Raw genomic sequence first — 24,618 nt, 5'->3', positions numbered from 1 at the left:
TACATATCCCACCTCCCCTCCCAATAAATACATACATATAAAAAAGATATATGTAACTTAGAAAATCTTTCAGTTTACACATGAGATTTTATTGGTTTTCTTTGTTAAAGGAAAAACTTAGAATTGTAGTAGAAATAATCAAAAGAAGGGTAATAAACACTTTCTGACTCCGGCTGCAAAAGCAACAATCAGTGGCGGAAGCCAAGGGACAACATAGATCACAGTACTGATTTTCTCCTCAGGTCAAATTCTTTCAAAAAGAAAGTATTATTCATGAAAGTATTATCCAGGGAAGGAATAGAAGAGTAATCTTTTGGGGAAAACAAAAACAATTAAACCACTAATGACATATCGCATTAAACAAGAAGGACAGAGAACGCTGACCAGCCCATACATGGTAGCACAGTGATTTGATGGCTTCAAAACCCCAGGGAGTGACAAGCAAACCAACCAATGCCCAGGAAACTGAGACCGCCTTTCCCTGGTATTCAAGTCAGTCTGCGGACAGTCTGTGATGCTAGAAAGAGTTCAAAGTTTCTATTTTACAAAAATTAACCACATTTAATCCAACATGATTGTTTTCCATCCGTTCAATAACTGAGAGGACAATAATATAAAAATATGTAAAAATTATTCTAGACTCATAATTCCTAGATATGCTAACACCCATATAGCTAGTAAAAATTTGATGATTAAAAAAATATTTTTGTTTCCTTAAAAACATGTAGTTCATTTCCCATTTAATATCAGACAGACACCGGCTATCCTGAAGTACCAAAATAATCACAGAAAACGGCAGTATCTAGACTTTGGGTTTCTTGTTAGGTGGATCCTGAAGACTAAACTTCGGGATTTCACCAGGAGTGTATGGAATTCTCTTGGAAGACACCTTTTTGCCAATTGTTTCAATCTGAAGAGGAAAAAAAAAAAAAAAGAACCATTAATCACAGTGTACAGCTCCACAGTGTAGAGAGAGACAGGAAGACAAGGAGAAAAACTTTTCAAGTTGTCTGAGTAGCTGAGAGATCTTTGGCTCCTTTATTTTTGTGTTTCTAGAATCAAGTGCCGCCCCCCTTTGCTTGTATTTGTTTGGGTTTTAGAGACAGGGTCTTGCTATGTAGCACTGGCCTCTAACTCACAGACCGTCCTGCGGGAGTGCAGGGAACAGCATGCCTGCGATCATCAAGTCACGGACTTCTTTATGTGTATGAGTCATTCTGTCTGCGTGCACATCTGTGCGCCAGAAGGCATCAGTCGTGAGCTGCCATTCGGGTGCTAGGAACTGAACTCAGGACTTGGAGGAGCACGATGAGTGCTCCTAATCACTGAGGCATCTCTCCAGCCCCATGCAACCACCGTTTTTTTCTTTTCTTTTCCTGTTTGGCCCTGGCTGCTCTGTAAGTCACTCTGTAGGCCACGCTGGCCTCAACCTCAGGGATCTACCTGTCTCTGCCTCTTGAGTGAAAACACAACTGGCTAAAATAATTTTAAGTATGTATCTTGCTACATATGTCTTAGAAATAACATTTTAAAAACAACACTCAGCTAGGTAACCTAGCACTTGGGAGGCAGAGGCAGGCAGATCTCTGTGAATTTGAGGCCAACTTTGTTGACAGAGCTATTCCAGGACAGACAGGGATACACAGGGAAACCCTATCTCAAAAGAGAAAAATAAAACAAAAGGAAAATTAAAAATAACACTACTGCCGGACAGTGGTGGCACACGCCTTTAATCCCAGCACTAAGGAGGCAGAGACAGGCGGATCTCTGTAAATCCGAGGCCAGCGTGATCTACCAAGTGAGTTCCAGGACAGGTTCCAAAGCTACAGACAAACCCTGTCTCAGGAAAAAAAAAAACAAAAACAACAAAAAAAAAACCACTCCTGACTTTCAATGACAGCTCTGAAGAGCAGGCCTGCTGTACGCTTGGGAAGGTGGGATGGAGGAATTCCCAAGGTCTGACGAGAGTCAATAAAGTTGTCAGCTTACTCTTGCTGGAAGCCAGTGCCTCACAAATGACAGGGACACGATACTTCAGCAAGTGAATGAGAAGCTAAAGAAACCAGACACAGTCATCCTGGCGCCCACATTGAGCACAGGCCTCCGCTCAGCATGTCACCGTGTCTCCTGCCGACAGCTCCCCTCCAGCAACTTTTTAATCCTCCCTAACTGACCCTGCTGGGAGCCTCTACTCCAAGCCCACACTGCTGCAGGAGGTAGAAAGTAACAACCTGTCAGTACTTTACAGTAGCCTGACAGCACACACATGCACTGCTCTGGGCAGCTTCTGTCAGCTTTCCCAAGCTCCAAAGAGAGCTGCTCACGAAGCCCATGCTCTCCCTTCAGATCTCTCACAGCCCAGGAACAGCACTGAGTGTCTGAAAGGTACAGGATGAACACCAGGTGATGGGCCTGGGCACCGGGTGACGGGCCTGGGCACCGGGTGAGGTGGATGATATGTTCACACAAGGATGACAATGAAGAATTTTCTCAGTGGCCACCCACCCACCATCCATGTCTTCCCTGGGGTATGGGGACAATGTAACTAGTGTCTTCTTACTTGACTTATGGTATGAGGTGAGCTAGGGCACATGTTGTTTCTATATGGCAGGCACCTGATGCCCTCTTAGCTGCTAAGTAAAGGAGATCAACTTTATGTCAAATAAAGTGGAAGGACTGGAACGGTCACCAAAGAAATCAGGACTTCCCAGAGAAGACCTCTTGCCCGGTTATCTTACTTCTAACTTAGAAAATGTGGCGATTCTAGAACCCATACAATGAGTTTATAACAGATCAGGCCATTGAAGTGACTCAGAGGGCAAAGGTGCTCGCTATCAAAGCCGGAAGCCCTGGGGGACAGATATTAAGGAGGGAGGAGAGAACCAACTCCATAGGGCTGTCCTGACTTCAAACATGCCCCACCCCAAATCACACACACACACACACACACACACACAGAGTAATAAAGAAATAATGACAAGACCAAACAAAGACCGCCCAGAATCCTGATTACCTGGAAGCCAATGGTCTGCAGCTCATTGTGGAGCCCGTCCAGGACACGTCGCCCGTCAAAGATAAAAGCTGGTTTCAGCATTTTTTTGTGAATCCGTTCATAATCCAGTTCCTGTGAAGACACACCAAATGCAAAACTAGAACACACATGTGGACACATATTCAAGCAATGCTGATACTGGAATGTGCCTAGAATTTTTCTTAATGTAATTTTTGAGACTTCACCTTAAACATGTCCCATTCAGTGCAGATGACAAGGGCGTGGGCACCGTCACACGCTTCATATGGATCCTTGGAAATGGTCACCAGTCTGGACACTACAAAAACAGCGACAATGCCCGAAAGAGAGATGGGAAACAAGGCGTCTGAAGTTATGCGTATAACACAAGTCCTGCAGAAAGAGTGTCTGACAGAAGTGAATGATGGGGAACCAGGAGCACCCCCAAACTTTCTCCACAAGTATTTCCTGGGACTCTCTGGGCTTTATGAAATACCACTGGGCTGTATACAACCCTGACCCCTGCAAAAATTGCTGGATTATAACACCAGTGATGACTTCAGATCAAAGCTGAGAACATAACACCTCAGAGTTTAATTTCTGAGAAATGAGGCTGAACACAGAGCCAGCCCTTGATAGTGACGGGAAATGCAACTACTAAAGGTTCCAGAGGAAAACAGTTGTATGTGTTTGTACTCAAAATGGTTTAGGGACCAGCGTCCTACCTTGGTCGTCTGCCGACACGCCTGGATGAGAAAGATCCACGACGATTTGTTCCCTGGGGACTTTGGGGTCGTAGATATGGAGGTGTGCACCCTCATCCATCAGGTATTTGCTAATGTAGATACTGGAGGACTCTCTGCAGGAGAGACCAATCAGTACTGCTTTAAATGACACAGTTGTGCGGTTTGTTTGTTTTGTTTTTTCCAAATAGTTTCTCTGTGTAGCTCTAGCTGTCCTGGAACTCCCTTTGTAGAGCAAACTGGCCTCAAATTTAGAGATCTACCTGCTTCTGCGTCCAGAGTGCTGGGATTAAAGGCAGACACCACCACCAGCACCCAGCTAAATGATATATTCTAATATCAGGAAATTTAAGATATGGGGAAGTTCTAGTTAAGCTGAACTGTTGAGAATATAGATTCTTTTTTTTTTTTGAGTATTTTTTCGAGATAGGGTTTCTCTGTGTAGCTCTGGGTGTCCTGGAACTCATTTTGTAGACGAGCCTGGCCTTAAACTCACAGAGATCTACCTACCTCTGCCTCCTAAAAGGCTGAGATTAAAGTCATGCACTACCATGACAGGCTAACACACACACACACACACGCACGAGGAGATACACAGGCCTTCTTCCGCTTAGTGAGGCACCATGTTAACAGACCTCTTCTGGCATCGTTATATAATATTCTTTGGTTCATCCTAGTCCCGCCAGGTTTAGCGGCAAGCGCCTTTACCCGCTTCTGGCCCTGAAATGTTTTAAAGAGGGCCGGTGAAATAAATTAGCAGGTGAAAGTGGATCCTACCACAAAGGGAGAGACTTGGCTACTCCAAGTTGTCCGCCACATGAATACCATGGCTTGTGTGCACATGTGCACACACTACTCGCCATGTAACCCTGGCTGCACTTGCTATTATGTAGGCCAGGCTGGCCTCCAACTCACAGAGATCTGCCTGTCTCTACCTATGCCTCCTGAGATTAATACCATGAGTCACTAAGCACAGGTAAAATTAAAAAACAAAAACAAAAAACTTTTTTTCCCCCTGAGACAGGGTTTCTTTGTAGCTTTGGAGCCTGTCCTGGAACTAGCTCTTGTAGACCAGGCTGGCCTCGAACTCACAGAGATCTGCCTGCTTTTGCCTCCCAAGTGCTGGAATTAAAGGCGTGTGCCACCACCACCTGACCAAAAACACTTTTAATGTTTTAAAGAACTAATACCTGGGGCTGGAGAGATGGCTTAGCAGTTAAGAGCACTGGCTGCTCTCCCAGAGGACTGGGGTTCAATTCCCAGCACCCACATGGCAGCTCACACCTGTTGGTAACTCCAGCTCCAGAGGATCTGACATCATCACACAGACATGCACACAGGCAGAACACCAATGCATTAAAATAAACGAATCTTAGGCACAACAACAACAACAACAACAAGAACTGATACCTTGTATCACCAGTGTCCTTTTTGAATGCAAACCCCAAGATGGCTATCTTCTTATCAGTTACTGTATTAAACAAGCTGTCTATGATCCTCGAGGCAAACCTTCTCCTCTGGTAGTCATTCATGTCTATGACCTGAAAGCATATGTAAATATACAATGTTAGCTTACAAAAGTGTGTTCTAGTAAATGCTACTGTACAAATACATGGTTCACATATTAATGGCAAAGTTTACTCAACGCTGTTATTCAGATTAAAATCTGAAAATTAAAAGTCCACCAATTGCCAGATGTTATGGCACCTGCCTTTAACCCCAGAATTTGGGAGGCAGAGGAAGGCAGATCTTTGAGTTCCAGGCCAGCCTGGTCTACAAAGCAAACTCCAGGATAGTCAGGGCTATACAGAGAAACAAAGAATAATAATAAATCCACTAATTCCCTTCCTTGTAGCCTTTCTGAAAATGTTCATTTTCATTTGGCTTGGTCGGCTGTGAGTGATGCTCGGGTGGATGAAAAGACTCCGGGAACACAGCTAGGCTTGAATTCTGAGGGCATCTGAGATCCAGCCACAAAGCCAGCCAAAATAAGGCACCCTCACCCCGCTTCTTTAAGTCCCCAGAATAAACAAGGTGGTGAGAAATCAGCTCTCCAAGCACTCCCTCAAATGCTGCAAGCTCACCAACTCACCACAGCTCACCAACTCACCACAGCTCACCAACTCACCACAGCTCACCAACTCACCAAAGCTCACCAACTCACCAAAGCTCACCAACTCACCAAACACTCACAAATTCACCAAAGCTCACCAACTCACCAAAGCTCACCAACTCACTAAAGCTCACCAACTCACTAAAGCTCATAAATTCACCAAAGCTCACCAACTCACCAAAGCTCACCAACTCACTAAAGCTCACAAATTCACCAAAGCTCACCAACTCACTAAAGCTCACAAATTCACCAAAGCTCACCAACTCACTAAAGCTCACAAATTCACCAAAGCTTACCAACTCACCAAAGTTCACTAATTCACCACAGCTCACCAACTCACTCACCATTCACCAAGGCTCACCAACTCACTCATCAACCCACCACAGCTCACCAACTCACTCACCATTCACCAAGGCTCACTAACTCACTCACCATTCACCAAGGCTCACTAACTCACCACAGCTCATCAACTCACTCACCATTCACCAAGGCTCACTAACTCACTCACCATTCACCAAGGCTCACCATGAGCAGATAGGAACAGACATCACACAGACGGAGAGCTGCTTCTTCACAAACTGTGACAACCTAAGTACTGGACAGGCGTTTTAGCTGAATGCCGAGTCAGAGCGTCTCAGAGCATCTGACACCTGCTAGTTAAGTTGCTGATGAAGTGAGCTGGGGGAGAAGGGGAGGCCTTTTCAAGCTCTCAGGAAGCATCTCAAGTCTCGGCAGCTTGGAAAGGGGCCCAGAGTGCTGGGAAACCAGGACTTCGTCTGCACTGGAGGGCAAGATAAAGCCAGCTGCTCGGCTGAGTGACATACACAGACAATGCACCCTCTACCGACTTGCTCCCACAGCTACTGCTGAAATCTGAAAGATTGTGGATTCAGGAAATCCTTTGGGAATGGTGCACATCCTGGCTGGTACTTTAGGCAAATGTCATTTCTCAAAGTATCGTCTCTCATCTAAAAATGGGGATTCACGTTAGTGATGAGGGGTAAGCAGTGTTCTAACATGCAAAGTGCTCCCAAAGAGCACCCAGAAAAAACAAGCATTTGATAAGCCAGGAAGGAGTTCCCGTTTTAGCTCTGTGAATCTGAAAGAGGGGAGGAGAGTACCCATAGATGCAAACACTTATAATATTACAAAGTGAGTGTATTTCTAAAATGGCGGCAGCGATGGATGTGGATGCCCCCAGTGGCACCAACAGTGGTGCGGGCAGGGAGCGCTTTGGAGTGAGAAAGAAGAACGCAGTGGCCTCTGGGCCCGGGATATTGCAGTTGATAACTGTGCTGTCTGCAGGAGCCACATCATGGATCTCCGCATTGAACGTCAGGCCAACCAGGCGTCTGTTATTTCTGAGGAGTGTGCTGTAGCGTGGGGAGTCCGTAATCACGCTCTCATTCCCCTGCCCCTCTCGGTGGCCCAGAACGAGGCAGGTGTGTCCACTGGACAACACAGAGTGGGAATTCCAAAAGTATGGCACTGCTTAGAAAAGACTCTCCCCAAAGCTCACCCATTTGCTGCTCGTGTTGCTCACCTTCCTGTTAATTTTATTACATAGAACTGTGGGTTTTTCCTTTGTCTTTGGTGTTCGCTGTACCCACAGACGTATGGTATTTTGTGTCAAAGTCGTTAAGTTCAAGAGAAAAAAATTACAATGTGGGCGAGTCACACCAAGTTCCTGGCTAGCCTGGACTACACAATGAGACCCTGTCTCTTATGATGGTACATGCCTGTAATTCTAATATTCAGGAGGAGGAGGCAGAGGGAGTGGGTGTTCAAGGTCATTCTCAGCTACATAGCAAGTTCAAGACCAACCTCTTTATATGAGACAGTCTCAAACACATATGCCAAACATAAAGGATATTACTTCCTGACTTATTCTGGGAGAAATTTAGCTATAAAATGGGAAATACCGATGTATAAAAAATGCCCATCACAGCTGACTAGAAAAAAAGACTAATTGAAAACTGATACTCATCAAATAAACCTGAAATAAGAAAATTGAGTTCCTGGAACAAGTTCAAATGGTCAAAACCATTTCACCAAGGAGGCCATGTTTAATTAGACTCTACTCGGAAGTCACTGACGACAAAGACAGGTACCTGCTGCCAATAGCGAGCCACTTCAGGCAGATTCAGAGCCTCACAGAGATAAACCAAATTCAGAACATCTTTTTGGAAGCAGCTCCCACCAAAACCTGAGGAAAGAAAAAAAAAAGAACTCACATTTTTTTCAGGTAAGATCCAGAAACTAAATCCTGTGGTAAAACCTCTACAACATCGGTAGCTCTTATTCAGATTTTAGATAATAAAATTCAGATAGCAGAAAATTTTTGCAGCTACATGGTGAGTTCAAGTCCAGCCTGGGTTACATGAGACTCAGTATCAAGATTTAAAAAATTGGAAAAGCAGATTTATAAATCTCGTGACATTTATAGATAGTTAATCAGCTCAGCTCTTCAAATATTTACCAAACAGTACCCCAAAACAAGTTTTATTAAATCTACATTCGATCTTTTTCCTTTTAAAAAAGTTTTTTTTTTATAATTATTTATTTATTTATTTATTATGTATACAATATTCTGTCTGTGTGTATGACTGCAGGCCAGAAGAGGGCACCAGACCCCATTACAGATGGTTGTGAGCCACCATGTGGTTGCTGGGAATTGAACTCAGGACCTTTAGAAGAGCAGGCAGTGCTCTTAACCACTGAGCCATCTCTCCAGCCCAAGTATTTTATTTTTTATGTGAGTGTTTTGCCTGCATGAATGTATGTGCACTATCCTCAGAGGTCGGAAAAGGGATGGAAGGTTTAGCGTGCCCACCATGTGAGTGCTGGACCCTGAACACAGGACATCCATCCACAAGGACAAACATTTCCTTTGCACTAATCTTCTGTCCTCCTGTGCTCACCTGCTGTGACTGCCCACAGCTCCTGCTTTATTGCAGAGCCAGGACTCTTAAGGTAAAGGGCCAGAAGGCTAACAGTTCAGTCTTTGTGGGCCACAACTGTTAACCTCTGCCACTGCAGCCCCATAGTTGCCAAAGACAAGGGCCAGGCTGTGGGCGTGGCGGGACTGTATTCCCATACCACTCATTTACGGCGAGCCAAGGCTTGAGCCAGCACAGTTCAGGCTGTCGCGGGAGGTAAGGACTTGAGTGGCAGAAACATCTGGCCTCGGCACTGCAGGATTCTGAACAACGTACAAAACTTCCCTTGACTCTGAGTGCTCTCTAGAAACAAAATACATCACCTCCTTAATAGGTCATAGACAGTAAAAATGCCAAGTGTCATTTCGAACATCTGTGATTCTGGCCCACGAGAGGAATAGGCAGGAGGATCAGGAGCTTGAGGACAACCTTGACTACATGGCAATTGAAAGTCATCTTGGGCTGTGTGAAACTGTCTTAAAAGAAATAGAATTGAAGGAGATAAAGAACTGATATAGAATATGATACATAATATGTCTTATGTAAATAGTAGCTATTTTTATTATACTGAGAGAAAACATTAAAAAGGGCAGAGAAAACAGTACTAGGAAGTGACGTTTAACCTCAGAAATACTAGCTGTGTGTACATGCATGTGCATGAGTGGTGGGATTGAACCCCAGGCAGGCCTTGCACACGCTAGGCAAGCACTCTACCACTGAGTCACGTCCTAACTCCCTTTATGACAGGGTTTGTTTCACCAAGTTGTGTTCTCTGAAGTATTTTTAGCGCTATAATACTGTGTAACCTCCACAAATGACGAGAACTGAGCACAGGGCTGGTGTGAAGTTAGAGTCATGGCCTGCCTGGGCCACACAAGTTCAAAGGCATCCTGGGCAACTTATGCAAAAGAGGCTAGCCTCAAACTCCTGATCCTCCTGCCTCACCTTCCTAAGGGCAAGGATGAGCACGCCCAACTTCACTTCATCTTTACAACCTAATGGGAAGTCAGCTCACACTGGAGTCAGACGCCAAGGGTGTGTGTCTGTGTTGTGTGTGTGTGTGTGTGTGTGTGTGTGTGTGTGTGTGTGTGTGTGTGTTTGTCTATTCTCTCCTTTCACCGTGAGTTCAAACTCCAGTCACCAGGCTTGGGGACCGGAGCTCTCGCTCACTGAGCCATCTCCCAGGCCCGAGATACTTTCTTTTTAGATTTATTTTATGTGTATGAATGTTTTGTCTGCATGTATGCATGTGTACCATGTAGATCACAAGAGATCTGAAGGTGCTGGAACTCAAATTACAGATGGGTAAGTCACCACGCATGTGCTGGAAATTGAACTCTGGCCCTCTACAAGAGCAGCCATTGCTCCTAACCACAAAGCCGTCTCCCTAGTACCTCTAAAATCCTTTTTGTTTGTTTGTTTTTATTTTGAGACAGGGTTTTTCTGTAGTTTTGGAACCTGTCCTGAAACTAGCTCTGGTAGACCAGGCTGGTCTCAAACCACAGAGATTCGCCTGTCTCTGCCTTCCAAGTGCTGGGATTAAAAGCATGAACTACCACTGCCTGGCTTAAAATCTGGCCTAAAATTTTTTTTTTTAAGGATATTGAATTACAAAGAAAAATACAACTCTTCTATAAAGTCGGAAGCATTAGTAACCTGTGTTATATAGAGAAAACTGTACTTACCGACGCTGGCTTTTAGAAACTTATTTCCAATCCTTTGGTCCATCCCAATAGCCGTGGCCACCTCTTCCACATCAGCCCCCGTTGCTTCACACAGAGCACTGATGGAGTTAATGCTGCTGATCCTCTGTGCAAGGAAAGCGTTTGCTGCCTTCAAATATAAGACAAACAAGGAGTTTGACATTGGCCTGAGTAACACTGAATACACTGCCTAAGCGCAGTAACAGATTTAATGAGGAGCCGCGAGCTTTGCACTCACCAGTTTGGAAAGCTCTGAAGACCAAGTGTTGGTGGTGAGGATCTTTTCCTTGGGAACCCAGTGCTCATACACGGCACAGAGCGCCCGGACAGCTTTCTGGCCCTCTGGGGTCTCATCCCCTCCGATCAGGACTCTGTCTGGGTTCTTTAGGTCCTTGATGGCTGTCCCCTCTGCCAAGAACTCAGGGTTGGACAGCACCTGGAAGAGCAATACGGAGGCAAGGGTTGACCAGAATGAATCGTGGGTAACTCGAAGGCATCAGTCTCGCCCTAAGAAGAATCAGTGTGGTGTTTCCTTTCTTCATACCTGTAAATTCAAGTTGGGCTTTGTGTTGGCATCAAATATACGGCGGATGCTTTCCGCTGCCCGCACGGGGACTGTGCTTTTCTCCGTCACGATTTTGTACCCATTTGAGTTCTGCACGATGCGCCGAGCACAAGCTTCGATATACTTCAGATCTGCTGCGCGGCCTTTGCCCATTCCATAGGTTTTGGTTGGTGTGTTCACCTAGTGAAAGCATTTGGGATGAAGAACACCGTGCCTGTGAACGCTCGCCAGTGCTCTCAAGACAGTGCCCAGACTATCTGTTAGCCAGCAGCAGGCATGGTCTGAACTCTCACAAATATAACCACAGAAAGAAGCAACTGGAAACATCTAGAGACCTCTTCTGTGGGAGGGTGGCCTTACATATGCTAGATCCAAGGGCAGGCAGGAAGGTTCCAAGCTAAGGCCAGGAGACAAAAATGAATGAATTCAGAGGTCCTTACTCTAAAGGAGTACCTATCTATCACATGCAAAATATTATCATGGTCTTTTAAAAAAAGATATTTTGTTATATGTATATTTTGTTTATGTGTATGTACATGAACTGTGTGCATGCCTGGTGCCCATTGAGGTTAGAAGGTATTGGATCTTTCCTGAAACTGGGGTTACCAACATTTGTAGGCTGCCATGTGGGTGCTAGGAAATGAACTCGGGTCCTTTGGAAGAGCAGACAGTGTCCTTACCTTCTGAGTCACCTCTCCAGCCCTTATTATTAAGTCTCTAAAAAGAAATTTTAGGGATGGAGAGATGACTCAGCAGTTAAGAGCACTGTGGCTTAATGTGAAATAAAACAAAGAAACCTTCGCAGGCAGGAATATTAAAAATAAATAAATAAATAAAATCACATGGGAAAGCAAACTACTTACAGAAATAAACACTAGGTCAGCTTCTCTGATGGCATCATCAATATTGGTAGAAAAAAATAGATTTTTCCCTCGACAGGATTCTACTACTTCTTTTAATCCAGGCTAGAGAAGGAAAAAAGAAAAAGGAGTTGAACACAGTATTATCCAATCCTGAGACGAAAAACAAACAGATCAACTATGTTGTACTGTAATTTCAAGGTCTAGATTTCCCAGTAGTGTTTTGTAAGAATAGTTGAGGGTCTCTGGGCATGGCGGCGCACACCGTAGTACTGACACTTGGGAGGCTGAGGCCGGAGAACTGAGTCTGGGGCAAGGCTAAGCTACACAGTGGATTTGAGGTCAGACCGGCTACCCTGGGAGGTCCTGTGAAAGCCAGAAAAGGAGGGGCGTGCACAAGACACAGTAAGTGAGGACGTTATGAAACGAAGCAAAGCAAAGTGGAACTTGCACAATCAAAGAGCAGCAGCTCTAAAATGCCCACTCACTGTTTGCCATGGCCGGGTGATGCGTTAACCATTAACCCCTCGTATCAGCCCAGTCATCACACCCTGCAAGGCCCTGGGATGCCAAGCAAGCTTTTTGCATTGTCATTATGAACGCAGTCCTCTGCACCTGCCCCATGATTCACACCACAGAGGCGGTAGCAGAAGCCCGTATTTGCTTTAAACAAAGAGATAATAGTTTTCCTAAGTTTATCCTTGGTTTTCCCAAGTCCTACTATAAGAACCACTGAAAATCTTTACTACTTTTTAACCATGCAGTTTATCTGGGGACATATTTTTATGTCAAATTGTTTTAAAAGGAGCATTGCCACTTAAAAAGTATTTGTTAAGTATTTGTTTTGGGTGTGGACGTGTGCGTGCCATGGTATGCGTGTGGAGGTCAGAACACCTTTGGAGTTAGCCCTCTCCTACAGTGATGGTCCAAAGGCACACTCAGGTCACCAGGTTTGCTGGCATGCTCCTTTACCCAGAGTCATCCCATCAGTCCAAAGTATTCTTGTAGAGAGAGGAAAAACTGAGCCCAGATCTGATCAGATCTGTCCTCTAGATCCAACTGCCAATTTACAAGGACTAGAGGATGCAAAAGAATGTTAGAAATACTCAAGGGAGCTCAGAAGTCAACCAGGAGAATCGACTCCAGAAATGTCCACAACAAACCAATTTCTCTAACTAAAAAGCAGGAAAACAAAACCATTAACAAAGCAAGGGAGGATGAACAAGAGAACAGGAAGTGAAAAGATTGTGGACTTATAAAAGACGTGGCTGCCAGACAGTGGAGGCACACTCCGGAGGAAGGGGCGGGCAGATCTCTGAGTTCAAGGCCAGCCTGGTCTCTAAAGCCAGTTCCACGACAGGCAGAGGAACAGAGAGAAACCTTGTCTCTAAAAAACAAAGTCAAACAAAGCACAGCTGAGCACAGTGTGCACACCTGGGCTCCAGCCCTCGGGAGGCAGACAGGAGGACTTGAGTTTGAGACCAACCAGCCTGATTTGTCCAGTGAGATCCTGTCTCAAATGAAAGAAACAAAATACTTACACATAAGTGATACCATTCTATTGCAAAATGGGAATCTTCCTTGGCCTCTGATTTAAACTAACCGGAGGATGAACATTCATAAACTTTTTGTTTGTTTTGGGTTTTGGATTTTTGCAGTGGCCTAGACCATGCTGTCTGTTCCGTCATAAGGCTGCACCCCCAGTCCCAAGAGCTCTTCACAGTATTTTGTTTTGTTTTGTTTTCCAAGACACGGTTTTGGAGCTCACTCTACAGACCAGGCTGGCCTTGAACTCACAGAGATCCACCTGCCTCTGCCTCCTGAGTGCTGGGATAAAAGGTGTGCGCCACCACTGCCTGGACATAGTAAAATTTTTTGTTCGTAGCAATGAATAGTGATATGTTCATGCCTTAAAAAAAAGAATCATTCTTCAGAAGTACATAATGCAACTATAACAAATGAATTATAAAGAATCAGGATGGTGAGAGATGGAAGGAAATTAGCCATGTTTGTAACTGCTCAAAAAGTGATGGCCCCACAGGGATCCCTTTACTATTATCTTTGCATTTGTTTATTTATTTATTTTTGAAGAATTTATAGAGGGGTTGGAGAGATGGCTCGGCAGTTTAGAGCATGGGTTGCTCTTGCAGAGGACCTGGGTTTGATTCCCAGCACTCACATGATGGCTCACAACCATCCACAATGCCAGTGCCAGGGAATCCAACCCCCTCTTCTGACCTCCAAGAACACCCAAGCAGGCATGTACACAAAGCACTCATATATATACACATAGTCTTTTGTGTGTGCGTGCGCACGTGTGTGTGATTTTTCAAGACATGGTTTCTCTGTGTGACAGTCCTGGCAGTCCTGGATCTCACTTTGTAGAACAGGCTGGCTTCGAACTCACAGAGATCAGTCTGCCTCTGCCTCCCAAGTGCTGGGATTAAAGGCGTGCACCATTACTGCTAGGCTTAAAGTCTTATTCTTTACTAATTTTAACTTACTTTTAATACTCATTTGTGTGTGTGTGTGTGTGTGTATGCAAGTGCCATAGCATGTGCTTGCCATGTGCATATGGAGGTCAGAGGACTTTTGGAAATAGTTTCTTCCTTCTACTATGGGGGCTCCCAGGACCAAACTCAGGTCGTCAGGTTTGATAGCAAATGCCTTTCTCAGCTGAGCCATCATCTCCCAGGCCCTGAGGCCTTCTAACTGGAGGAGGTCTAACTGTAAACTCACACCCCGTATTAATTAACACGTGAGCAGGAGCAGTAACAATATAAAACACGTGTGGGGCCACCCATCACTGCACTAGACTTCCTTGGCTGTCCTGACCGGGGGCTAGAATGACAGAAAACGTGACGGAGGTGGGGTTTTGCAGAGAACAGGTTAACCAGTCTTCTGTGAAATGAAGTGAATCTGGCACAGGAAGACAAATACCACATGTCCTTCATGGTGTTGAAGCCAGGAGAGCTGATCACATAGAGAATAAAACAGTGATTACCAGAGGCAGGGAGAGTGATAGCCTGTAATGGGTTCAGAAGTCCACCTGGACAGGAAGGGTGACTTGTGACATGCTCGAGACAGCAGGGGCGCTGGCTGAGAGCTGGCAATTAGATTATCTCAAAACAGTTTGTAGAAAATTCTCTGTTTTCATTTTAACCACTGCCTGGCTCTTTTTTAAAATTTTATATTCATTGGTGTTTTGTCTTCATGCATGTCTGTGTAAGGATGTCAGAAGCCCTGGAGCTGGAGTTACAGGCGGGTATGAGCTGTCTGTGGGTGCTGGGAATTGAACTTGAGTCTTCTGGGAGAGCAGTCAGTGCTCTCAACTGCTGAGCCATCTCTCCAGCCCCGAAAATTCTCTTAATACAAATAAATGATAAATGTTCTGAGGTGAGAGATAGGATTAATTATTCTGATATGATCACTAAGCACTGTACAAGAAATATCACACTATACCCCATAAGTACATACAAATAATTTTTAGTCCCATATATAAAATATTTATTTATTTATTTATTTATTTATTTATTTATAAGCAAGGTCTCACACAGTTCTAACTGGCCTAGAACTCTGGGATCAGCCATCTTGTCTCTCAAACACCAGGGATCTACTTATTATTTTTGTGTTTCAGGAGTCTTTTGAGACTGGGTCTCTTTATGTAGCCCTGACTGTCCTGGGACTTGTGTGTAGATCAGGCTGACCTCAAACTCACTCTCGTGGGACTTCAGTCCCTTCTGACGCCGACTCCTGAGTGCACTGCCAGGCCCCTTCTGGGAAAAACTTGAGCAAGCACTCCACCAACTGAGCAATACCCCAGCTCTGGCACACATCTCTTTTTGCTCTCTCAGCATTTCTGACATAATAAAACTGTCCTTAATTTTATTGTCCTTAATTTAGTCTTTTTCTCTTCAGTAGTACTGGAGAGGAAATTCAGGGCCTGACACATGTTAACCATGTGCCATATTCCCTGTTCAAAAGCCCAGAACATTTTTCTTATCTTGGATTTTTGTTGTGTACTTTTGACTTTTTGCTCACTATATAGCCCAGGCTGGCCTGGAACTCACTATGCAGTTCAGTAATCCTCCTGCCTCAGCCTCTAAAGTACTGGGATTATAGGCATGCACTACCACACTTAGTTTGTTTTCCCCTTCCTCCCTCCCTTCCTACCTGAAATAAGGGCCTTATGTCAGCTAGTTAAGCTAGGATGAGCGACATTCAAACACTATCCAGAACCTTTGCCTTGTTTTGAAGCAGGGTTTCTCTGTGTTGTCCTGCTTGGCCTTAAACCAGCTAAAGTAGAACAGGCAGACCATGACCTAACTTCAGTCCACCCTTCACGGGTGTTACCAACCTGCCCAGCCAGACCTTATTCACTGAAATTGGTTGCATCCATAGATATCATATAATAGTGTGTATAAAATAGTTAACCAACACAGTAAGAAAACAATAAGCATAAACACAAAGCTGTTTAATATATAATTTACCTCATAAATAGGAAGGGTCGGAGAATTCCATGCGTTGATTCTTGATTCATTGACGTCAACAACTGTTACCCTGATCTCAGGGCACATATGGGCAATGACACTGCATGTGGGGCCACCAACATAGCCTGCACCAATGCAGCAGATCTTCTTGATTTCAACCATGGCTCAACTAGAAGGAAAAAAATTGAGAATGTTTTGTTTTGGTATTAGAAACAGAAAATATGGACAAATCACATCCATCACAAAACTGTCGGGTATCTGGAGCAAGTTCCTACATTTGCTCATAGGAATTGCAAAATTGTAAATGGAAAATAACATTCCAGTGAGATGACTTGGTCACTCCCCCACTGTGCTCGCACGAAGAGGGAATATCTCTAACAGCTGATGATAATTCTGCACATAACATAAGATCATAAAGTCCTGAGAGTTAGAAAGCCAAGAAGCAAAATAAAGCCTGTCCTCTAAACCAGGGTTATAGGTGAGCGTACAAAGGTGAGGTTTTCCACAGGTTTCCATAGGTTACAGATGGTAAGATTAGTTCCATGACTCAGATCTGGCCTCGAAAATCATTTGCCTGCTTGTCTTAAACACGTCCCTCAGGAAGTGTGCAGGTAACTTAATTCCCAATCAAAAGAGCTGGTAGGTGGGGCATAAGAGGAGACATTTGGAATATGAGAGCTCTGCTCTCAGTGTGGATTAATGCCTATTATGAAAGGGCTTAGGCCTACAGGTTTGATCTCATATCTTTTATTCTTCCGCCAGGGAATGACACAGCAAAACTGTCAGCCCTCCATCTTGGTTTTGCCAACCTCTACTACCCTGAACCAAGAAATTCCTGTTCATTATAGATTATCCATCGCAGGTGCTGTTGTAGCAGCAGAAAATAGAATAAATGAATCCCTCAAATACTTAACTTGGCATCGGCAGATTATTTTTAAATATTGGACAATAATCTTGAAACTATTTCAACTTTAGCTAGAAACTGTGGAAACATTACAGGAAAGTAGTGTGTGTGCCTGTGCTGGTATGCAACACCTATGTTTGAGCATGTAGAGACCTGAAGCCCACACCATGCCCCTCTATTGCTCTTCACCTGTTCTTCTGAGGCTCTCCTCTTACTGAGCCTGGAGCTTGCTATCACCTAGCAAGGCTGACTAGCCAGCAATCCCTAACCATACCATCTCTGGCTCTCAGTCCTGGGGTGAGAGGTATGTGTGGCCACAACAGCTTTTATTGGGGGCTAGGGATTTGAATTCAGGTCCTCAGGTTTACACAGCAAGCAATCTCCCACAACAATCTCCCTAGCCCAGCAAAGTCATTTCTACAGGTATCAATACTGCTGCACTGATCTGAGTACATCTTCAATAGTCATCGGGTAAAATGACTGACACTAAAAATTTACAAGGAACTGGCTCATATGTATGAATGCCTGGTTATTCACTGTAATTACTGTCAAAATGACCAGACACTTCAGTTTCTGCCAAGATCTCAGACATCACAAATCCAACCCATTCATGCAACTCAGAGAGAAGGAAAACAGCAGTCAGAGAGCTTAACAGTTTGTTGTGGACTCCTGCATGGATGGGAGAAGGGGCTCTGGGTTAGACAAACCACAGTGCTTGGCAAGAACGTATCTGTGGTTCAGTGGAAGGCTGCTGGCCCAGCCTGCATGAGTTGAGCTAATGAGTTTGAGTCTTACTACTGCAAAAAACAAAGCACACAGTGTTAGTTCCCCAAATAGGCAAGTCATGGAATTTTATAACTCTACTAAAAAAGCACTCTTCCTGCCTCTGCCTCCCGAGTGCCACCAATGCCCGGCTAAGAAAGTATTCTTAATGTTATACACAAAAGCAATTTTTTTGGAGTTGGGGGTAGGTCTCTCCTTCTACCATGTAAATCTCAGGGACTGAACTCGGGTCCTCGGGCTTGGTGGCAAGAGCCTTTACCAGCTGAGTCACGCTGTCACTGCCAAAGCCATAGGTTACAAGAAAAGCTATCTCAAGAAGCCTCCCTTCTACCCATCCCTACTGACTCTGCTTCTGCAGGCAGCTCCCTTGCTTCTTGTGTCTACTCCCGGTGTTACTTTGCCCCACTACACGCTCACTTATGTGTGTACGCACTGTGGTCTTTTTGAGACAAGGTTTCTCTATTATGCAGCTCCAGCTGTCCTGGAACGCACTATGCAGACCAGGCTGGCCTCGAGCTCAGAGGGATCTGCCTCCCAAGTGCTGAGATTAAAGGTGTGCACCATCATACTTGGCATAATCGTATTTTTGAACTGAAGAAACACCACATATAGACAGTGTCTACATTTGGCTTCTTTTTAAGTTACTGTATTTTAAATCACATCCACACTTCCCTGCCTTGGCTTTCTCACTCTTAAGCAGCGTCCCTCTACATGGATTCACTTACCAGGAAATACTAAAATTGACTCCTTAAGAGCCTAAGTAAGGGAATTAAAAGTTCTCTATTTGCATTGTGAAGCTACAAAAATAAAACACTCCTATCAAACTTTTAGGATTGTAAGACTTGCCTTGGGAATAAAAGTACCAAGAGTACCCAGGCTGGCTTCTGGCAGTCATCCATCTTTCCTTGCCTCACCCATCTTGCTTTCCCCACCCAAGTGGATGGAAAAGATGAAGTTGGGGACACTAAGAGATCAAGCTAGGGAAGTTGAAGTCTGGAGACCGAAAGAGTTAGGAACAATACAATGCAATACGTGATCTTTACTGTCATACGAAAGGACCGTGGAATCTAGAGATGGGAATTTCTCTGGTTCCGGGAAAGTGGGGACAGAAACAGAGTTTTCAAGGTTTGGATAGCATACCTCCTCAAAATTCTCTGTTCTGATGCTTTATCAGTTTGGATTTCCAGAAGCTACAGTAGCAGAAACAGGTGGCCCTAGCAGGGAGTGGTGGCGCAGGCAGAGGCAGGCGGAACTCTGAGTTTGAGGCCAGCATGGTCTACAGAGTGAGTTCCAGGACAGTTAGGGCTACACAGAGAAACCCTATCTCAAAAAAATAAGTAAAGAAGGAAGGAGATAGGGAGGGAGAGAGAGAGGTAGGGAGGAAAGAGGGAAGAAAAGAAAGAGGAGGAAAGAAGGAACGAAGGAAGAAAGAAAGAAAGAAAGGAAAGAAGGGAGGGAGGGAGAAGGAAGGAAGGAAAAGATTGTTTAAATTTCAGGTATAAGTACATTCTCTATACCCAGAGGGTCTACACACACAGAATCAACTGTGAGGTGTGGTGTGTATTTGTGTATCTGTGCAGGTATAATGGCAGATATATTTAATCCTAGCACTAGGGAAGCAGAAGCAAGCTTGAAGCCATCCTGGTCTACATGGCAAGTTCCAGGAGAGTCAGCCACAGTGACATAGTGAAATCTTTCTTTAAAAAAAAGTTGGATTTCTACTGAGAACACGTATAGACCTTTTAGGTATTACTTTCATTGTTTATTTTGAGACAAGGTCTCCCTAGGCAGCCTAGGTTACGTAGCCTGCGACAGATAGTCTTAGGCTCATTATTCTCCTGTCCCCACCTCTACTATGCTAGGATGATAGGAATGTGCCATGATGCTCAACTCTAGGTATCATATGTAACTCAGAGGATTTAAAGTGTGCAGGAGGACATGCATAGGCTATAGACAGGTAAATATTGCACCATTTTATTTAAAGGACTTGAGCATTCCCAGTTGTGGGCATTTGCAGTAGACCTGGAGCCAATCCCCCAGAGATCCCAGGGGCCCACTGTCTCCCAGGCCTGCAACAAAATCCTCCACTGTGATAGCAAAGTTCCACTGTAGTGTATCTATCTGCTCAGTCTCTTTATAAGCCACATTGTCATAAATCAACATCTAAAGCCTAGTTAACTCTGGGCCTATAAGTTTATCTTCAAGGTTCACAGGACTGAACCAGAACTGCCAAATAAATATAAGACACCTGGTCAGGGGCTGAAGAGATGGCTCAGTGGTTATCATCACTCGCTGATCTTCCAAAGGACCTAGGTTCAATCCCCACCACACATAGAGGTTCCCAACCAACCATAACTTCAGTTTCAGGGGATTTTCTTCTGACCACAGTACCAGGCATGTAGACAGTAAAGGTCAGTGGGTCTCAACCTGTGGGTCATGACCCCTTTGGCAAACCTATATCTAAAAATATTTACGAGTCATAACAGTAGCAAAATTGCAGTTATGAAGTAGCAATAGAAACTTTTTTAAAATTGGGATCACCACAACATGGAATCTATATTAAAGGGTTGCAACATTAGGGAGGTTGAGAACCCTTGGTATAGACATACATGCAGCCAAAACATCCATACATAAAATAAGAATACATATTCTTGCCAGGCAGTGGTGACTCACGCCTTTAATCCCAGCACTCGGGAGGCAGAGGCAGGCGGATCTCCATGAGTTCGAGGCCAGCCTGGTCTACAAGACCAGGACAGGCACCAAAAACTGCAGAGAAACCCTTTCTCGAAAATTAAAAAATATATATAAATAATAAAAAAGGAATACTTAAAAATAAAAGACACCTGCTTTCCTCCCTAATTAGATGACTAGCAGTATTTTTTGGTTTTTCAAGACAGGGTTTCTCTGCGTACCCAGAGAAACCAGGCTGGGTTTGGACTCACAGACATCCACCTGCCTCTGCCTCTCCTCCACCAGTGCTGGGGTTAAAGGGATGTGCCACCACTGCCTGGCGAGAACTTCTAAGTCATGTTGTTCCAAAGGATCTTTCAGAGTTACTACTTAATTCCACAGCTAAGACATTAGAGCTACTATGGCAGACCACACCCTCGAGCTCAAGCAGGTCCTATTTCCGTTACCATTTACAGAATAAGCATAGATCCACTGTCTATGGAAGATAAAGTCCTGGGCTTTATTTAAGGAGTTCACAGTTTAATAAGGTATCCCGAGGCTAATGAATCTTTAAAAAAAAATGTTTTTAGATTTATTTATCTAATGTGCTTTAACGTAAACCACCTGAGTGCCTGGGAGTTAGATGGTGGTGAGCCACCACTGTGAATGTTGGGAACTGAACCAAGAGGAACAAGTGGTCTTTAAATTCTGAGGCCTCTCTCCAGCGCATCAGCTGCCGTTCACTGCTATACCTTCAACTCCTCGTATGGCAATCCCTTTGTGCATGCTGAGTTAACTGTCCCCATGGGACTCTGTATTGCAGACTTCATATTTCATAGGTTTAGTCAAGATGGTTGATATTTTGCAGTAAACCATCAGACTGTTACCTTCTTTAGCCACCTAGAGAATGTCATCATATTTTCCTGTTACCTCTAATATTACTTGGTTGTTTTTTTTATCGTGCTGGGGATTAAATCCATGGTCTCAAGCATCTCAGGTAAACATTCCACCGCTGGGTTCCACCCCCTGGTCCTCAAGTTACTTCCTATCTGCCTTTATTTCTTTCCAAGGAGCAGTTACTGACGACAGCTGCATCTGTACTGGAGAAATGAATAAGCTTTTCTTTCCCCTCTGGTTTTGTGTTTTCTCTCTCCCTCCTCCTTTCCCTTCTCCTCACACACACCCACTTCTCTCTCAGTAAGGTTGGCCTCTGCAGCCTAGGCTGTCCTGGAACTGGTGGTGATCATTCTGCCTCAGCCTCCTGGGGACTGTGATTACAGACACGAGCCATGACACTCAGCTACTTGATGAGTTGGTCTTCATCTTGGCTAACCTTGCCTTGCTAGTCTTCAAATGAAGTGCAGCTTGTACATGACAATGGATGGAAAATATGGAAAAGATGGATGCACGACTGATGCAAACCAAATAAAGTCACTTGGAAGTTTCAATAAAATCCTCAATAAACTTTTTTTGATTTCCTTATTATGTATAGAGTGTTCTGACTGCATGTATCCCTGCAGGCCAGAAAAGGGCACCAGATCTCATTATAGAGGGTTGTGAGCCACCATGTGGTTGCTGGGAATTGAACTCAGGATGTCTGGAATAGCAGCCAGAGCTCTTAACTGCTGAGCCATCTTTCCAGCCTCAATAAACTTCAATATGGAGCTTGTTACAAAGTTATCAATAGCTTTATGATACAAATGTTTTCTGATTGTATTTTCATTTTTTAATAATTTTAGAGTTTTGCTCTTTTCTTTCTCTGTATGTCATATGCAGGCCATGACACATGTGTGAGGTCAGAGAACCACTTTTGAGGGTCTAGGTTTTCCTTTCTCTGTGGGTTCTGAGGATCCAACTCAAAGTTGACAGGTAAGTATGTTGGAGGCGGCCACATGTTTGTCCTGGCTACCCAGAACCAAAATAATCACACAGAAACCATATTAATTAAAACACTGCTTGGTCCATTAGCTCTAGCTTCTTATTGTTCTTATTGGCTGACTCTTACATATTAATTTAACCCATTTCTATTAATCTGTGTATCGCCACGTGGCTGTGGCTTACCTGCTAAAGTTCCATCTGGCTCCAGCAGGGCTACCTGGCTTCTCTCTGACTCCGCTTCCCTTCTCTCTCACAGCATTCAGTTTAGTCTTCCCTGACTACCTAAGTTCTGCCCTATTAACAGGCCCGAAGCAGCTTCTTTATTAACCAATGGTATTCACAGCATACAGAGGGGAATCCCACATCATAAGTGTTCTCCCTATAGGCTCATTTCACCATTTTCTAATTCTACTTGTTCGCCCTCTGGCCCTCACGGAGCTGAGAGAAAAGTGGGCCCATTCTGAACTGAGTTCCTACCTCTCTGTTTTGGGAATCACAATATACCACACTGACCTGAAACTACTGTTCAGATAAAATCCTCTTAAATTCAGATAAACATTTCAACCTGCAAGATGTCATTAACAGCCACCAAATGTCCTATGCTGCAATCTGAACAGAATATAATCCATCTGCCACCCCTCTTCATAGCTACTGATTAACTACACAGTAAGCATGATAGACAGCTGGGTACACCAACCTTACTCATCTCGGTCGGTTATTTCCTGGACACATACTTTAAAAAATGCCTGACCTAAGGAGGGTTAAAAACTATTGTGAAAGACTTAATTTTATGTCTAACGGGCAAGAGCAAAGCTGTGGAAATACAGGGAACGATGGAGTATGCCTAGTGGTTAGAGTACAGAGATGAAGGCGAGGGGCGAGGGTGGGATATATTATGAGTTTTTTTTTTTTCAAACCAGGGTTGTGTAGCATTCAGCTAAGACTAGAAGCTGAGTACGCATAAGCCCGCCTCAGAGCAGAAACACTCAGCTCTTTCAAGTCCAGACCCCTCAGAAGAAACAGACCAGACTACTGTTCTCTATTTCTTAGGGGAGTTGAAAAAAAACTCAAAGACTGGCCTTTGAGGTGAGTGGATGAACAGTAAGTCCTCTGTGTATCCCACGTATGAGCTCTCACCCAGCGAGCACCTCCTTTCTCCAGAGCAGATTTCCCAGCCCTGCTCAATTATCTTACACGTAGGACATGAAGATGTTCAAGATCTCCCGAAAAACATGGTCTCGGAAGCCCCCAAGAAAGGCCTTCCCTGACATCAAGCAGAACGTCCAAGCATTTGCCTCGGCCAACAATAGGCTGCAAAAGCCCCCCTAAGATATTAGGATAAATACCTTAGGGCTTCGTCTTCAGGGGGGCGTTGCTTTCTTCTCCTAGGGGCGACCAGAGGAGGGCAGTGGACCCCCAGGTGAGCAGACTCTAATTCTCAACAATGCACAGATAGGACTTTAAGCCTCCTATTAGGCCCCACGGAGTGGACCCCTTCCTTGGGGCGGGAGTGGGGATATTTGGCTTTCCAAAGCGGCGGGAAAACCTTGTTCGTTTCAAGTCGTAAAATAGGAAGAATGAGAACTGGCCTGAAGACGCACAAGTTGCAAATCAAAAGCCCTCCTGGCCCGACCTACTGCAGGGGCCGGACGCGATTTCGCCGGGCCCGAAAGGGGGACCAGGGTGATGCGATGGGCAGCCCCGCCGCGAGCCCCGGGCCGCGTGCATACCCCGGCCGCGAGAAGGGGGCATCCCGCGGGAAACCGCGCTTACCCACTTCCAAGGCCGAAGCACAGCGGCCACTCGGATCCCGTTCACTCGGACAGAGCCTTACTTCCAAACCGTAGCCTCCACACTCTCCGCCCGCCGCTGCCCGAATCCAGGGCCCGCGGCCGTATTTAAATGCTTCTGCCGGGGTAGGCGGAGGCTTCATTCCCCCGCAGCCTGGCTGCCCGGGAGC

At 44.7% G+C, this 24,618-nt stretch overlaps 1 protein-coding gene and 1 pseudogene across 1 annotated transcript; one reads left to right on the top strand and one right to left on the bottom strand.

Moving 5' to 3' along the window:
* Positions 1–67: 67 nt before the first annotated feature.
* Positions 68–24,618, bottom strand: Ugdh (UDP-glucose 6-dehydrogenase). The gene is made up of 12 exons (XM_048414928.3): positions 24,432–24,618; positions 16,424–16,592; positions 11,937–12,038; positions 11,053–11,253; positions 10,747–10,944; positions 10,491–10,638; positions 7,978–8,072; positions 5,164–5,294; positions 3,736–3,869; positions 3,238–3,329; positions 3,014–3,124; positions 68–910 (listed from the first exon to the last, which is right to left on the bottom strand). Exons 2-12 carry the CDS (start codon positions 16,583–16,585, stop codon positions 803–805), a joined length of 1,482 nt encoding a protein of 493 aa, XP_048270885.1. The 5' UTR covers positions 16,586–16,592; positions 24,432–24,618; the 3' UTR covers positions 68–802.
* Positions 7,030–7,362, top strand: LOC125387565 (E3 ubiquitin-protein ligase RBX1 pseudogene; annotated as a pseudogene).

Source organism: Myodes glareolus, chromosome 8 (assembly GCF_982192425.1).
Source record: "Myodes glareolus chromosome 8, mMyoGla1.1, whole genome shotgun sequence".
In the NCBI taxonomy this organism is placed as follows: Eukaryota; Metazoa; Chordata; class Mammalia; order Rodentia; family Cricetidae; genus Myodes; species Myodes glareolus.
This window is presented reverse-complemented; position numbering and strand designations above follow the sequence as displayed.

Excerpts from the sequence above, each read along its gene's own strand:
- Ugdh (XM_048414928.3), bottom strand. The coding sequence starts at position 16,585 with ATGGTTGAAATCAAGAAGATCTGCTGCATTGGTGCAGGCTATGTTGGT. Across the intron at positions 10,639-10,746 it reads CTTCAGAGCTTTCCAAACTG|GCAGCAAACGCTTTCCTTGC; the intron begins GTGAGTGCAAAG and ends TTATATTTGAAG. Across the intron at positions 5,295-7,977 it reads TGGCTCGCTATTGGCAGCAG|GTCATAGACATGAATGACTA; the intron begins GTACCTGTCTTT and ends ATATGCTTTCAG.